Source organism: Trachemys scripta, chromosome 3 (genome assembly GCF_013100865.1).
Source record: "Trachemys scripta elegans isolate TJP31775 chromosome 3, CAS_Tse_1.0, whole genome shotgun sequence".
Classification (NCBI taxonomy): Eukaryota; Metazoa; Chordata; order Testudines; family Emydidae; genus Trachemys; species Trachemys scripta.
The window spans coordinates 136,366,423-136,383,851 of record NC_048300.1 but is presented as its reverse complement, the minus strand read 5'-3'; the positions used below and the strand labels follow the sequence as shown (position 1 = coordinate 136,383,851).

Here is a 17,429-nt window from a genome sequence, read left to right as displayed (position 1 = left end):
CTATTCTGAAATAATTGCATCCATGTGGTTAGCTTTTACTACACACATCCCTCTTAATCAGTGTGCACACGCAGCATTGACTTCTTTTGAAATAAGCTCTCGGCATATCAGGCAGGTATCCCATGGTGCTTTGTCCCGCTGCTGGACTCTGTATTCTGGGATTTTTCTGATGGTGCATTATAGGATACCTACCTGAAGCCACTAGAATTCTGTGACTTGGGGTTCACAGCAGCAAATTTCCAGGATTCCTTTCCTCGTATCCCAGGGTTCATATGTCTTTTGCAAGTCAGCCCATTTTCAAACTGCTGTCAGCCAGCACGGACTGAAGCAATGCAGTCAGGGATACCATTGGAGGGACTGAAAAATTAATCTAGAATGCAGATGTGTCCACACAAACCTTCTTCTGCACTAATTTACTCCAAAATGAATTTAAGCCACTTTCAAAGTGGATTGTCCAATTTGCAGTAACTAGCCAGTTAATTTGGAAAAAGAATTGTGTCATGTGGACACAGCCCATTTTATTGAAAAAAAAAATTGTGGTTAGTATGAAATAACCCTGCCTCACTGGTGTAGACAAGCCCTAAACTCTCAGGCCCCTCAGCCCTTCAGAAGAATAAATGCACAAACTTGTCCACATGGGAACTTCCATCTGTAACAAAACTCATCTTTGCTTTTCTCTGGATCTTTAGTAACTCACCAAGTTCTTTTCCTATTTCTGCCTGAAGACTTCCATGCATTGTAAACATACAAGCTCTCTACAGCCTAAAACCACCACTCTGCCCCCATTGTATATTCACATGTTGATTTCCATAACTACCCTAATAGACTGGAAATAGCTTTGACCCTTGATTACCTAACAGACCACAGGACTTCAAACATACTTTCGTTCAGGAATTAAAGTACAAAGCCAGGGAGCAGCATGTTTCTTTGTGCAAAGAAACAGGAATTACATTTATAAGGCAGATGGAACCATGTGCAAATTTACTCATACCGTGCCCACAAACACGCACATATATGCATATGTGAGTTGACAGCCCCCTCCTGGTGTAAACAGGAAAGCAGGACATTCCATGAGAGATCCTGAGGTCTAGAATTCACTTCCACCTTGTTTTGTCAGAGCACGAATGTGGAGACCTCCAGGACATGGTGCTGTAAGATGCACCTGCTTTCCCTGGTTAGGACTGGGAATCTGATAGGAAGGGAATCTGCTTTGAGTCTGAGAAGGGAATTTGTCTTTCAAGAGATCTTTTGTTTCATAGTTATATGTTTTAAATTCAAAATGTTAAATTTTAGGTGATTGCAACAAATAAAGTGCATTGGTTTGGGAAAAATTCTAGGAAAATAAAGTGTCATCTAGGCAATGTAATTACCAAATATGAAAGAGGGGCTATGTACTGAGGATTATCAAGTCAGGGGGAGTTTTATTTATTTAAATTAGGTGCTTTTAAAATATTAATTGAATTTGATGCTCCGCAATATTTGCTGGATTGATAATTTTGGAAATGGAAGTCTCCCATTTGCTCTCTGAACACTGGCAGTGACAATGCAAACTTCCCCAAAGTCCCAATACCTGCCTCTGCTGTGTCCTGGAGGAAACATCTCTGTGGCAGAGCGGGTAGCTCTGTTTCCATGCCCATTCAGGCCATAGCTAGTTTTTCGTTGAGAACACCAACAATATTTTTGGGTAGGTTTTGTGATGTGGCCTGGAACAAGGCTACAAATTCACTTTTCATAGGCGACTGATCAGAAGTCATTTACAGTTTTATAAGTTTAAAATCTTGCAATGAGACACACATTGTTTATTGAGATGGGGTGGTAGTGTTTGCTTGCTTTGTTTTTTGACTTATGTCAATTTTCTAAAGATGGCTTTTGTATTTTTCTGTCTCTTTCCTAAGGCAGGTAACACACCGCTGCACTTGGCCTGCCAAAATAGCCATTCACAAAGTACTCGTGTTTTGTTACTTGGAGGGTCTCGGGCAGATCTCAAAAATAATGTAAGCTTAAAAAATACATTTTTAAAAATGTTTATTCTGTTTCAGCCTCTGGAAATACAGCTTTCAAAATATCAAACTTTGCCTTTCTGTTTGTTATGAGGACTGGGAGAAAAATAACAAAATGACTAAACAGTGGGTTTTAAAAATGTTTTGTGATAAGACTTATAAAGGTGTTACTTACAACCGTTTTGAAGGGGGAGGGGGATGGAAAAATGAAAGATGTATACATTGTTTTCTGCTGTTACATGCACCTGACTGCAAGCTATTCTTGGTTGCTCATTTTGAAGACATAGGATGGCCCCACCCGAATACTGTAATAGAAGTCTGCAGGTGGAGTCCTCCCCTGTGTTTGAAAAGTGGAAATCATAGAGAGTTCCGTAAGAGTCCAAGGAAATTCTTCAGAGACACTCCTCCAGGCTATGCACTGTGTGGGGTCTATCAAACCAAAGAACTTCATATAGTTTTGAATTTTCAAACTGCTTTCCTCTCTTTATTGGGGATCTGGCATAAAACAGGAACAAAACAAAAAAATTGGAGCTAGATATACATGAGTTTAAACATAGCAAAGCCTGCAAAAGAGCACAGTACTCTAAATGCTTGAGGCCTTGCATTTTGCATCCATTATAGAATTTCCATAGCTTCCTTGAGATTCATCCTCTGCACTTCCCCATTGTACAACAACAGAAACGGTTACTTGGTTTCACTGGCTTTCCATACACATTCAGAGGTAAAACTAGTATAAAGTAGCTAAGCCATTTGACCCCAAAAAACAATTAAGATGCTTCTATGTCATTCACCACATCTCCAGTTCAGTGTTAAATAGCTTATTTCATCCCCAAGCACCCTGACAAGCATTAGCTTTTCTATTGCGACTACATGCTTAGAGCTTTGTTTCTGTTTCCAGGCAGGAGATACCTGTTTGCACGTTGCTGCTCGTTATAATCACTTGCCCATCATTAGGGTACTCCTCAGTGCTTTCTGTTCTGTCCATGAAAAGAACCAGGTCAGTGCATGAACTATTCATTGCAGCCAGGCACCCTTTTTATAAGGCTAACAATTGAAATGTGGGACCATTGATCACATATGGGGCCCACTGTAAATACTCCCTTTTAATGTGCATTTCACTGTAATCTAAAGATGCCGGGGCTTCTAAGAACAGCCTTAAAGAAATGGTGTGCCCGTGGTTTGTTATCATTTCAGAACATGTTGCTGCATTTACATTTGTAATTTATAACATTTTCTATTTATTATGCTGTATAGAAATATATTTCTGTTTTTTTTTTTAAATGGGGAAGAGACGTGAACTAGTGGTTAGAGCAGGAGTCACTAGAAGTGATGACACAGGGCAAGACACTTCACCTCTTTGTGTCTCTGTTTACTCCTCGGTATAATAGGGATTATATTACCTGCCTTACAGAGGTGTAGTGAGGCAGAACTGATTAATGTTTGTAAGGTGATTTAGGATGCTCCATAAATGACATTTTTTATTAACATTTTGTGGTATATTCTCTATTTGTCCGGTCCTTATTGCTTTAGTGGGAAGCAAAAATGTGGAAAATTCAAGGAAAACTTGTGTTAAGTACAAAGCTACATGAGGACTAACCATCCAGGTTTATTTTATAGGGGAAACAATTGAATGATGCTCCTACTGAACAGCTCAGCTGGGTGGTACAACAGAATGGTTTAGTGCATTAAAATTTTTTTTAATAAATCTGCTAAGGAAAGTAAATTATATGGTACTTTACCAAACCATCTAATGTTACTGAGACACTTTCCATATATGGCATGGTGCAGGATCATACTTATGTTTTCTGATTTGTATGTACAATGTTGTTTTTCAAATGGAAAATATTACAGAAAATTGAATGAGTTTCAGCCACAGTAAAGTGGCTATGCAATTTCATACATTAATATGCAATTTTGTTTTGGGGGATGAATTTAGTTGCTTGTGAGCTATTGAGTGATAATATTGACTAGGATTAGCATGGTGCAAGCAGAAACCATTCTGCCTGTACTCCACAATATTACTCAGACAGCCCTAAAGCTGACCTGTAACATGTTTGTCTTCAGTCCCAGATTCTCCTAAATTGTTGCTGGCAAGCATGTGTTATCTGTGGTTGCATGTGTTCAGTGGTACCCAAGTTGTTTTTCATTTGTACTTGCAGTACATGTCCAGAGGTGAAGTGAATGCCGTAGTGCTCTGACAATGTATATACTGTGTAGCCACTTAGGTAGCTATGTTCCAAGAGTTGTTTTAAGAAACATCAACATATCAAGTAAAAACCAAATTGTCTTGTTGCAGTTTATCCAAGCTCATTTTCAAGCTTGTCAATCTCAAGAAGTGGCTCGCATGTTCATAACCACCAGGTCATCAAAGTCCAGATAATCAAACCTATAAAACTGTCACAGAGGAGGATACACCATAACATTCTGCCCTCAGCAATGTTGCACCCCTGCATTTGAGGACATATTTGGGCCAAGCGCTTTTGGGTCTCCAGCATAATTTTCCTCTGTGAGCACATTCTCATGGATCGGTTAATTTAATAGGAATGTGGCTAATTCCAACCCTCACTGCCTTCCTCAAAATGATGTGATTTAGCCCAAATCTTAGTCTGCCTCTCTATTGATCAGCCCTTATTAAAGTTCAGTTGTCATGTAATTACATTTGGACCTATGAACCATAAAGGGGCACAAGGAAACTGGAACTGCAGTACATACAAATCAAAGATGTCCGCTAGCATGTTGTATTCTACTTTGTATATTTCAGGCTGGCGATACTGCACTTCATGTAGCTGCTGCATTAAATCATAAAAAGGTGGTCAAACTCTTACTGGAAGCAGGGGCTGATGGGTCAATTGTCAACAATGTAAGTACAGGTAGAATTACTTTGATTCTTTATCTTAATGTTTCGAAGATATTTTCTGCAGATTTTTCAAATGTTGGCTGATAATATTTAGACAGTACCTATTAAGTAAACTAAAATGCTTGATTATTTTATACAAACACACACACAACTCTTTGACTTTAGGGTAGATATTTCAGCAATTTTTTTTTTTTTTTATGCTAGTTGAAGGAAATAATGTATTTTTTTTTGTCTTTTCAGGCAGGTCAGACTCCTCTAGAGGTTGCTAGACAGCATAATAATCCTGACGTTGCGCTTCTCCTTGCTAAGGCACCACAGGTACATTATAAATGTCTTTATTAGTAACAAACCTCAGAGCACCCTTTGGCAGGAATGTTCTGGGATAGCTCCTGGAGTGCACACAGAGCTGCAGTTGGGTTCCAGACAATGTTGCTAGGGTTCTACCACCTTAAATGCCCACTTGGGTACTGATGCGCAGGGCAAACTAGAAGAACGTGTCCCCCTAAAAAGGCTCTGTGGAATAGCAAATAAATAAGCTTGTCTCATTACCCAGTTTCTGTAATAGGACATCAGTGGAAAAAGTGATGATGTTATTGATTGGAAATGCTACCTTGCTTCAGGTCTTGCGCTTTAACCGTGGAAGAAGCCTTAGAAAGAAGAGAGAAAAGCTCAAGGAGGAAAGACGAGCTCAGTCTGTGCCAAGAGATGAGGTGGTGCAGAGCAAGGTACAGCCAAGCAATACCAGCTTAATGTGTTAAAAGGCAGGGAAGTCTGACCTAGTGATTACAATAAAATCCTCCAGTACTGAATTCACCTTTTGTGTAGCTGTGCAGCAGGCACCTGGAGAAACACACAGGTCCCTGACTGCAACCAATCCTATATGAGTTCCCAGCTTTATACTTTTTAGGGATGCTCAGAGCAACCCTGGCCAGCGCAGTGCATCTTGCATTGCTGTTGAAGACCCTCTGGTGGTGATTCTGTGACTACTGTGCAAAACAATGTAAAATTAGGGATGTAGCAAAGACAAGCCCTCACAACTCCCTGTTTTTGTTTTAAATAGGGCAGTGTCTCAGCTGCTGAGGATACTCACAGCAGTGATCAGGTGCCTCAGAGGAAAGGAGATCTGAAAGATGAACCACGGTCAACTTCACCAGAGCCCAAAGGAAAGAACAACAAAAAGAAAAAGCCAAGAGAAAAGGTACCAATAAATTTAAAGTAACAGAGAGAGGGACTACTGTTAAATAATACAGAGTTCCCATCTCCTAGCTAAGGGGTAAGTACACCATCTCCCCAGCCTTCCCAATGCCCGCTGGTCTGAGACAGGAGTCAGCTGATTGTTTCAGATTCCAAGCAGCAGTCATTTATAGGGTTTTTTTTGGTAAATTGGGGAATGTTGTGTGTGTTTCAGATTTCAGCACTCTCAGACCCTGCTTCACCAGCTGACCAGCAGACACTCCCTGGTCCCCAGCAGAGCTTACCTAAGCATCGTAGAAGTAAACATCGTTGCTCATCTCCACCACCCCCACATGAGTTCAGAGCCTACCAGCTTTACACACTGTATCGTGGAAAGGACGGTAAAGTAATGCAGGTAAACAAGCTATCACCATCAAAAATCAGGGAAGTACAAGTGCCTAGTGGGATTTGAGCACAGTTAGGAAATGAAACAGAGATGGCCTTTGACTATGTTTTCAAGGGTATTATGTTATTAATTCTTCAGTTTGTTGTATGGGATTTACCAATATTTTAGAATGAAGTCTGGCACACAATAAGTTGGTTTTATGCATACCAAGTGGTGTATGTTTTGATAAATGAAGCATTTCCTATTTGTAGACAAGGTGCAAACAATGATTGAAAATGACACAAGAACCTTGCTAGTTTCCACTTTGGAATATTATTACCTATTTCCAGTAGGAAAAGCTAGAAGCTTTATAAATGAAAAGAAATGCACAAGCTCTGCCCTGAAGAGTTTACAGTCCAAACAGAAAGCCTGAATATGTGCAATACCTTTATGTTTCAGTTTCTTCTCTTTACTAAATTGGGTCTATTGGATTTCAAGAATTACTAGAGGCAGGGGTTTAACATATGTAAGGTTAGCCAAAATTCAGGGTCTTGCAGGCTGTTTCCCTAAGGAGAAATTGATGAGTCATTTCTTTGATACAGTTCTGCTTACTTACAAATAATGAACAAAGACCTTTCTCTGTGAACACAGGAAGAATTACAGGCTTGCTGCTTACTTCTGTGTCTCCTTCTGTGGTGTTTCTCCGACTTTTTCTCAGGCATATCCCTCTACTAAAACAATATGCAGCAAAGCCCCTGCACCCATCTAGTTCTAATTCCTGAACAGCCTCCTATGTCCTTTTGTGTTGAGTAGAAGCTCCTATTATTTCAGCTACTTGGTTCCATAAAGATGCTTTAATAGCTTCTTAACAACTATCGTAAATGAAGGGGGGTGGTTATGCCCCTTCCCAATTTCACTGAGATTTAACCCAACCCATATGAAATAGAGCAGATTGGTTAGTGAACAGGGAACACCAAATCACATAAACTCACTGCACTTCAGACACTGTAATTTGCTAACCTCGTGAATGTGCAATGGATAGTCCACCCATTTGTTGGACTTAGTATAGTTCCCCTAAATGTGAATGTGCAAATATTCACCTAAAGCCATTTTTAGAACAGCACAAAAGCATGCAATAAATTATCAAGTGATTCCCCTATTGAGATGTAAGCGACTTTGATCTGATGGGTCTATTCCAGCTAACTACTGCTGCTTTTATGCATACTGTACCAAGACACGTTCAGGAAAGCAGTGCTTCCCTCCTCTGAATCTGAACATAAACCTTTATTCTCCCTTGCTGTGCTTGGGGAATCATATATATCAGAAGGTAGGAATGGAATTTAATAGAAACTGAAGAGCATCTATTGCAGACATCAGATACTCTGTTGCTGTGATGGCCGGAGGCCTCGAGAAGTAGAAACTTTGGAGGAAGGATTGGAAAATTCCAGAGACGAGCACAGTGAGGACTATTCTAATGGTAGATGTCAGATTCAAGAAAGAAACGTGAGGCAGAGTTGTTGTTGTTTTATTTATTTCATTATTCTTGTGGTAGTGCCCAGGAAGAGCTGGGCAATTTCCATACGTTCAATAAGGGATGGTTCCTGCTGCCCCAAGAATCTCTCAGTCTAAGGACGGAGGTAGGCAAAGGTTAAGGGGGAAAGGAACAAGTAAGGATCTGCATACATGTCAGTTACATTTACTTATAGGCAGCCTGGCACAAGTGGGGCTTTGAGAGACTTAAATTTGGACATAGCAGGGTTCTTGCTGATGAGCTCAGGGAGGCTGCAAGGAAGAAGGCAAGATGAGTGTGTGAGAAGCTGCCAGCAGACAGATGAGGATGAGAGGAATGCTAGCGCAGTAAAGGGGGCTGTGCAATGATGTATATGGGATTTTAAATTGCTATTGAAGGAAACTGAGCAAAATGTTCAGGTTAAAGAAAAGTCAGAAGCCAAAACAAATCAGTTTTATAGCATCAAAAGCAAAACAACACCCAAAAACCAACAAATCCTCTCCCCAATTTTACCGCATGGTTAAGAATCATAACGTCAGGTCTCAGGCCCTAATCCTGCAATTGGATTTGCAAGATGGATCCTTGTTGCCCATCTGGAGTCTCAGGCTGGGTCTACACTACCCGCCTGAATCGGCGGGTAGAAATCGACCTCTCGGGGATCGACGCTCTTACTCCACCAGCGGAGGTGGGAGTAAGCGCCGTCGACGGGAAGCCACAGAGGTCGATTTTGCCGCCGTCCCTACAGTGGGGTAAGTCGGCTGCGATACGTCGAATTCAGCTATGCTATTCGTGTAGCTGAATTTGCGTATCTTAAATCGACCCCCCCTGTAGTGTAGATGTAGCTCAGTGAAGTCAACAGTGCTCCATGCAGATCAGATTGCAGAACCACAGCCTAAACCACTCCCAAACAAAATATACTTCATATACCTATTTCCTTCTTCATGCAGGACAGCAGTACCAAAGCAGATTAGCTAGGGGGCAGGAAGTTCAAATAGAGAAGAAGTAGTGAAAATGTACTGTTTCTGAGTGTTAATAGGACAGGGATAAATAATTGCTATTCCTTATGCTCTCAGGCCCCAATAAATGGATGTCGTTGTGAGCCACTGATTAATAAACTGGAGAATCAGCTGGAGGCAACTGTGGAGGAGATAAAAGCTGAGTTTGGGACAGTGCAGGATAAGATGAATATCAAGCTGGGCCAGATGGAAAACAAAACTCAACATCAAGTAAGAAAATGGTCCAGAGATAGCATGCTATTAATGTTAGAAACATGGTTAAGTCTCAGTAAATATTTTCATTTTCATAGTGTGTGTGTATATACTCTCTCTCTCTCTCTCTGTCTGTATGTGTGTGTGCGTATATATATATATATATATATATATATATATATATAAATCTAATTCATACCTTTGACCTTTAAACTGTGATGTTCCACAGGGAGATCTACTGTTACAAGCCAGAGTCCTGAGAAGAATAGTAGTTAAAATAAACTGTACAGGTGACTTCTGTGCTCACTTTGCATAGTGAATCTGAACTGTTTAGCTTCACTTTTGGGGTCTGATAGACTAAAGACAATGCTGCAGCTGTTGGGATTCAATGAAGGGAATGTTTAAATTATCATGCATTACATTTCAGTGAAAACAAGTCTTTAATTACTTTTAATTATATAGCTTTGTGAATGCCCCTCCCCCCCCGTAAGCAAGTTCTAATACTAGTTGACACTGTTCCTAGAAATAAAGGATGAGAGTCAAAAGATTCATGATAATTTATCAGACGTACATTGATTTTTTCCTAACGTGGTCATTTGAACTGAGCTTTGTGTTCTACTACAGCTCCGTGTTTTAGATAAGTTAATGGCTGAGAGGCTGTCTGCAGAGAGAACAGAGTGCCTTCATCGCCTTCAACAGCATGCTGAGCTCGAAAAAAATGAGGGAGAGAAACGGCAGGTATGGGAGGAACAACTGTTCCACACAATTAACATAAATAAGTAGCACTCAGGGATGGATTAGTTCAAAAGTTTGGTTCCAGTAAGCACTTAAATGTCTGGATGCTTATCTGGCCATCTGAAATATTTAAAGTGGACTTTAAAAGGTTATTTTGGTGGGGAGTGGGGTGCAGAGTTTCCAGAAGTCAGGAAGGTAAAATCTGATCTGAGCTCCGACAACTTAGGGTTAGGTGTATGGAAACTTTTAACAAAGACTTTTTTTCCTTAAAATAATCACTGGAAGTTTTAACAAAACAACACTTTGAACAATTTGACTCAAGAACATCCCTTTTAACTTTTACTCTCTTGATCCTGGTGGTCATTTTATTAGTTCTTCTGTCACCAGAGTGGCTTTTGGATAGATCAAGCCTGATTTTTTTAATGTAAAATTTTTTTAAAAGGAATTTTAAGCCTTCTTTCTACAACCTAGAAAAGATACTCTACTTTTTCCTCCTTAGGTGATCTTTTCACCCTATGCTGAAATGATCTCCCTCTTCCCTTCCTCAAACACTCTCTTCCTTGATCTGTCTCTGCCCTCTTCCTCTGAAAAACACTTTCATGGAGAGAGGCAGAAGACTGCAGTCTCTTCCCTGTTCCATTATGGCAATACCACACTTTTCCCAAATTGAGCATTGCTGCAAATAAGCCACTATTACTTAAGATTATTTCTTTAATAGCATACTGGAACAGATATTGTTGTCCTCTTGCAGATACCCATCTGCTGTTTTGAATCCATCTCTTGGGTACAAACTCCCCACAAACATGCTAGTAAAGTTCTACTTGCAAACTCACCCACGGCTAGTAACTCTCTTTTGATAGGGAAGTAAAAACAACTAGGTATTTTCATTATGAAAATCCAGATAAGAGTAGAGAAATACATTTCATACCTGTACTGGTAGATTTTCATGACACAACTTTGCAAAGCTGTCATAAACAAGAATAGGGGCATAATATTAAAATAACTAGTGCCCAGATCTGCCTATAGAGACAGGGATGATAATCTCAATTTAACCTGTTGATCTGTCTCTCATCCCCAAAACCACTTTATCCAGAGAAAGTACTTCAGAGGCAGAAATAACAATTAGAGCTGCCCCAAGCTTTATAGCAAGAGGCATGTGTATCAAATTGTCTTCCCTACTTGCTGGTCTCTGAGTCTTCTCCATAGAGACTGAAGAAGCCTCAATCTTCTAATACTCCAAAAGAAAGGAGATTGAGTGATCCATAACAGGCAATCTGAATTATACTTAACAAGCATAATATTTATTCTTGTTCTATTAGGGCCTGATTCAGTCAGTGGAAAGACTCCCATTGAATTCAGTAGATTTTGGATTAGACCCTTAGTAAACTGCCACAGTGCCATATAAATAACAGGCAAACAGAAGTATATGGGGAGTGTTCTTCTTTCTATATAATTCAGTTCTTACTAAATTTTTTAAATGTTTATCGGCAAATGCCTTCTAATACTAAGCATTTTTGTAACCTGAAAACCAGTGGTTGATTATAAATTAGTCTGTTATCTGTTCTTCTAGCACTAAAACAAGAGAAACACAGAGATCAGAGGTGGCACCATTGTCCCCAAAAACCTAATAGTGTTTGATATAGACTTTTTTCTCCAACCACTGTCTTGTAAAACTGTAACATCAGTGTATAAATGTTGTTTATGCCACTATCATTTACTGTGATGTGTAGTGATTGTCCGTGAGGGTTGCTGTTGAAACAGTAACTTTACTATGGCACAGGCACATTACATTGAGCTTCATCATTGATAGACTGAAGATTGTACCTGGAGTAACACATACTGACTTAAAATCTGGCCACTTGGAACGAAAAATTTTTTTCTTTCACAGATTTCCTTGGTGGATGAATTGAAAACCTGGTGCATGTTAAAGATTCAGAATCTGGAGATGAAGCTTTCTGGAGATTCTAGATCTTCAAGACCAAAATCAACTCTGTCCACTTGTGAGTCCCTCACAGAGACCCTGGATACAGAGAACCTCCACAGTGCGAAGGACTGTAAAACTAACCAGAGCCCACCACAGTCAGAGGACTCACAGCAGCATTCCTATATCACACTTCAGAATAGTCTCTCAGAAGACATGGGAAGGAGTAGAGGCCAGACATCAGAACAAAGCTTTGGAAAGCATTATTTTGCTGTTGAACAAGACACTGCATCAGGTATAATCTTGTTAGACATTTCGCTGTAGTATTCAACGGCATGTGCTGATTAACAGGGGAAGCTTTCAGAGAATAAAAATGCCAAGATTACTTAACTTCAGTGGTATGCTTTCCTTCCCATCATCAATACCTCTCTTCCCCCATCTCTATACATTCTGGTTAAAACAAGGCAACCACCAAAGTTTCAGGGCTTAGTTGGCAGGGATTTACCTCATTATCTTTTCTTGACACTGCCATCTTATTATATCTTTCTTGGCAAATCCTCAGCTGGTGAAAATAGATGTAGTTTCTACTACTTTCAGGGACAGTGGAGGGCTGGGTTTGCTCCCAATCCAGGGTCTTACATGTAAGAATGCACTGAATTGTCACATTTCCACTGAATCAACTATACTGTATTTATTTTATTGGTGCATGGACCCTATTCCCATATGTATAAGCTATTCTTTTACGGTTTATCTATCCCAACTCCATACACACTTTTTGTTCATCCTTCCTTTTTTCTCCCTTGATGATCACCATAGGAGTACATTCCATTCTTGAAGAACATTTGGTTTTCTGATTCTAATATTACTGCATGAACAGCTTGCTAAGTGTAGTCGCACTAGCACACACTAACCTAAGGACCAAAAGCCTGATCTCTGTGATGTCTGATCTTGCTGGCCTACAGAAAAGGCATCCTGTGATCATGCCTCAAGTTACATTCTCGGGCAAGCAGACTGCATTTTGTTCCGAACAAATGTGTGTGTTAAGTCGCAAACCTATGAATTTATCCATAGGAAGAAGTGATATATAAGTAGGACTGTCAAACGATTTAAAAAAAATTAACCGCGCTTAATCACACTGTTAAACAATAGCATGCCATTTATTTTAAATATTTTTGGATGTTGACTACATTTTCAAATATATTAATTTCAATTACAACACAGAACACAAAGTGTATAGCGCTCACTTGGTATTTTATTTTTTATTACAAATATTTGCGCTGTAAAAAACAAAAAAATGGTATTTTTCAATTCACCTCATACAACTACTGTAGTGTAATCTCTTTATCATGAAAGTTGAACTTACAAATGTAGAATTATGTACAAAAAACCTGCATCCAAAAATAAAACAATGTAAAACTTTAGAGTCTACAAGTCCACTCAGTCCTACTTCTTGATCAGCCAGTCACTTGGACAAACAAGGTTGGTTACAATTTGCCAGAGATGATGCCAGAGGTTCTGTTTGATAACGATCCAAAGCAGTGTGGGCTGACATGTTCATTTTCATCATCTGAGTCAGATGCCTCCAGCAGAAGGTTGATTTTCTTTTTTGATGGTTTGGGCTCTGTAGTTTCCGGATCAGAGTGTTGCTCTTTTAAGATTCCTAAAAGCATGCTCCACACCTCATCCCTCTCAGATTTTGAACGGCACTTCAGATCCTTAAACCTTGGGTCGAGTGCTTTGGCTCTTTTTAGAAATCTCACATCGGTACCTTCTTTGTGTTTTGTCATGTCTGCTGTGATAGTGTTTTTAAAAAGAACATGTGTTGGGACATCATCCGAGACTGCTATAACATGAAATATATGCAGAATGCAGGTAAAACAGAGCAGGAGATATGCAATTCTCCCTCTAAGGAGTACAGTCACAAAATTTAATTTTTAAGGTTTTTTTTTTTTAAAAGAGCATCATCAGCATGGAAGCGTGTTCTCTGGAATGATGGCCAAAGCATGAAGGGGCATATGAATGTTTAACATATCTGGCACGTAAATACCTTGCAACGCTGGCTACAAAAGTGCCTTGCGAACGCCTGTTCTCACTTTCAGGTGTCACTGTAAATAAGCAGGCAGCAGTATCTCCCATCAATGTAAACAAATTTGTATGTCTTAGCGATTGGAAGAATAAGAAGTAGGACTGAGTGGACTTGTAGGCTCTAAAGTTTTACACTGTTTTGTTTTTGAGTGCAGTTATGTAACCAAAAAAACGCTCCATTTGTAAGTTACACTTTCACAATAAAGAGATTGCATTTCAGTACTTTCATGAGGTGAATCGAAAAATACTATTTCTTTTATCATTTTACAGTATATATATTTGTAATAAAAATAATATAAAGTGAGCAGTGTGCACTTTGTATTCTATGTTGTAATTGAAATCAATATTGAAAATGTAGAAAAACATCCAAAAATATTTAATATATTTGAATTGGTATTCTAAGTGCAATTAATCTTTTTGAGTTAATTGCATGAGTTAACTGTGATTGACAGCCCTAGATATAAGACAATATATTATAAACGTCTACAAAATGTATTGCATGGTATATAGAAAATCTTGGCCTCCCCCAATCCTCAGAACAATGGGAGTTTCTCTCTCAATATTTGCATAAGTCTGCTCAGAACTCTCATATGCTTTTTTTAATTTATAGGTGCAGAGCAACAAATGACAGCTGCTGGTCCAGCTCCTTCTGCAGTCCCTCAAGTTGTTAGGCGTAAAGACAAAGCTTTTAGCTCCACTGCTTTCGACAGGTTCCAGCAGGAAGAACCATTGTCAGAGCATTCAGGTTCCAAATTAAGACATGTTAAGGTACAAACTGCTTTGCACCCCTTGACTGAATTTGCAAAGACTGAGCAACAGAGTGGCTACTTCATAGACAAAGGAACTCAAACAAAGAAGTCTGGCAAAAGTGGGCAGTCAAGACACAGGCCCCAGCAACACACAGTAACACATCATACCCAGCCACAGCAACCATCCGCTTTGCCTGGAGATCAACCAGCCCCTCAGATCAAAGACACTTCACAAGCTTTGGAGATTACTCAGTACTTTTTTGAGGCTGTTTCCACTCAAATGGAAAAGTGGTATGAGCGGAAGATTGAAGAAGCCCAGTGCCAAGCTAATCAAAAAGCACAGCAAGACAAAGCTGCACTCAAGGAGCATATTAAAAGTTTAGAAGAGGAGCTCAATAAATTAAGGACTAAGGTGCAAAAAGAAAGCTAGCGTCAAGGAAACAGGTGCAGGCATGGAAATTGAGGAATTAGTTTTTATGTGAACGGCAGTGTGGCTGATTTGGGGATCTATTAGTATGTAGAATATTGCACCCAATACTTACAAATATAAAAACTGCCTCTTTTTAATGAGATGTAATTTTAGAATTTAGAAGTTCCAGAAATACCAGGATCAAATATCCAAAAAGACACTGTCTGTGTAGTCATAACAGTAAGTCTCTGCAGATTGGACACTCTCATGAGATACATTTTACCATGATCCCATACAATTTTACAGTCAGAGATAAGAATTGCCAGGTACTTCATCATCAGGTACCAATAACCCAAATCACATTCTGAAGGGAGAGTTTTCCCATTTCCTTGTAGGTCACAAAAATCACCCAATGGAAATGGTTTTGTTAGAAATAAGTTACTTGTTTACAGAAGCTTCCCACTGATACTTTCCTTTGCCTTGGGTTTGCATTATTCAAGCATATTATAACTTTGACTTCTCTTTAATTATTGTTTGAATAGTTATTGCAGGTTACATGATTAGTGAAGGTATCTATTCAAGTAACCTTATTGAAAAGTTGTACCTTTCTTATATCAGATGAGTGGCAAATATTTTACCAAGTCCTCACTATGTTTTATGAGCAGCAGTACATTCATAGGCAAGACTCTTCCTCTGAGATGCCTAAATTCCAATTTTCTATAGGAGCATGAAACACATAAACCCAGCGTGAATTCCTGGCTCCACTGAAGTAAATGGCAAAACTCCCATTATCTTCAGTAAGGCCAGGATTTCACTCCAAATGACTTGCCTAGAATGTTGTCTCTAGCACCTCTTAAGTGACCCCCTCTTTCTTTTGCTTTCCCACGTCCTTTTCTCTTTAGGGGGGGGGGGGGGGGGAATTAGAGACCTTGTATGTCCATTGTTTTCTAAAGGGAAATCCATTCCAGACCACCACATCTTTTGTCATAAAATGAAAACTTTGATGGATAGAAAATTCCCCACTGTGAACTGCTATTGAGAATCTTTCACCTTATTATTTAGTATTTATACTGCAGTAGTATCGGAAGGCCTCAACCGTGTTGGGCCCCAATTCTACTCAGTAATGTACAAGATAGTTGCAGCTCTATGCCTCTAGGGCTTCGTGCTTTAATCTAGTAGGAGACTCCAGAAGATACTGATAATAGGGACAAGGTTATTTAACAGAGATCATGATAGCCCAGGAACAGCTATCCTAAATCATTCCACTGAAAAAACTGTTTTTTCCCTTGGCATAATATTGCAAACAAGCAATCTCTTGACACTGGAAATCAAGATGAACAAAACATACTTTACAGTATTGTAAACATAATGTTAACTCTTTAGAAATCGAGCTTGTATCTTTTTAGTAAATGTATAAAGCAAAGAAAATTGTATTATATTACAGTATTTTTAATTCCTATTAATGCACTATTAAGACAAGTACAGTATAGCTGTAGTAATGGGGATATTTGTTAGTGCTAATACTTTGACTTCAGTAGTCAAAAATAAAGAATTAGACATTTTTGTATGTTTACAACTTTTTTAAGTCAATTGTTTAAGCTAATGTAGGAATGCAGAGGCATGTTGTCTATTTAATTTTTGTATCATCTTGATAAAAAGTGAATGTTTTTGCATAGTAATTAAACATAAATGTTGCTCAGAAAGCTATTTTTCCTGTGTTTTCTAGCTTTACAGAGTTGATCACATTGAAAACTGTAGCTAGAGAGTAGGAAATGAGAGGCAGTTTAAAATAATAAATACAGAGGAACCAGGGCTGTCAAGCAATTAAAAAAATTAATTGCATCATTAATAATAGAATACCATTTATTTAAATATTTTTGGATGTTTACTACATTTTCAAATAACAACACAGAACGCAAAGTGTACTGCGATCACTTCATATTTATTTTTGATTACAAGTATTTGCACTGTAAAAAAAAAAACAAGAAATTCACCTAATACAAGTACTTTAGTGCAATCTCTTTATCATGAAAGTCTACTCAGTCCTACTTGTTGTGCAGCCAATCGCTCAGACAAACAAGTTTGTTTACCTTCGCAGGAGATAATGCTGCCCTCTTTTTATTTACGTCACCAGAAAGTGAGAACAGGCATTTGCATGGCACTTTTGTAGCCAGCATTGTAAGGTATTTACGTGCCAAATATGCTAAATATTCATACGCCCCTTCATGCTTCAACCACCATTCCAGGCATCCATGCTGATGACAGGTTCGGCTCAATAACAATCCAAAGCAGTGTAGACCGACGCATGTTCATTTTCATTATCTGAGTCAGAAGCCACCACCAGAAGGTTGATTTTCTTTTTTGGTGGTTCGGGTTCTGTAGTTTCGCATCAGAGTA

The 17,429-nt window shown here is 39.0% G+C and overlaps 1 protein-coding gene across 7 annotated transcripts in view; it reads left to right on the top strand.

The window, feature by feature from the left end:
* Positions 1-16,981, top strand: part of ANKRD6 (ankyrin repeat domain 6) — a 160,826-nt gene extending 143,845 nt beyond the window's left edge. For 5 of the 7 annotated variants that reach the window (XM_034766044.1, XM_034766039.1, XM_034766041.1 and 2 more), the window contains 11 exons: positions 1,896-1,994; positions 2,899-2,997; positions 4,762-4,860; positions 5,098-5,175; positions 5,478-5,582; positions 5,918-6,055; positions 6,266-6,445; positions 8,999-9,151; positions 9,758-9,871; positions 11,757-12,084; positions 14,485-16,980. In XM_034766044.1, the coding sequence (XP_034621935.1) occupies positions 1,896-1,994; positions 2,899-2,997; positions 4,762-4,860; positions 5,098-5,175; positions 5,478-5,582; positions 5,918-6,055; positions 6,266-6,445; positions 8,999-9,151; positions 9,758-9,871; positions 11,757-12,084; positions 14,485-15,053 (1,962 nt within the window). In that variant the 3' untranslated portion in view covers positions 15,054-16,980. Of the gene's footprint in view, positions 1-1,895; positions 1,995-2,898; positions 2,998-4,761; positions 4,861-5,097; positions 5,176-5,477; positions 5,583-5,917; positions 6,056-6,265; positions 6,446-8,998; positions 9,152-9,757; positions 9,872-11,756; positions 12,085-14,484 lie in introns of all 7 variants that reach the window. The other 2 variants (XM_034766043.1, XM_034766038.1) reach the window with 1 other exon arrangement.
* Positions 16,982-17,429: the final 448 nt, after the last annotated feature.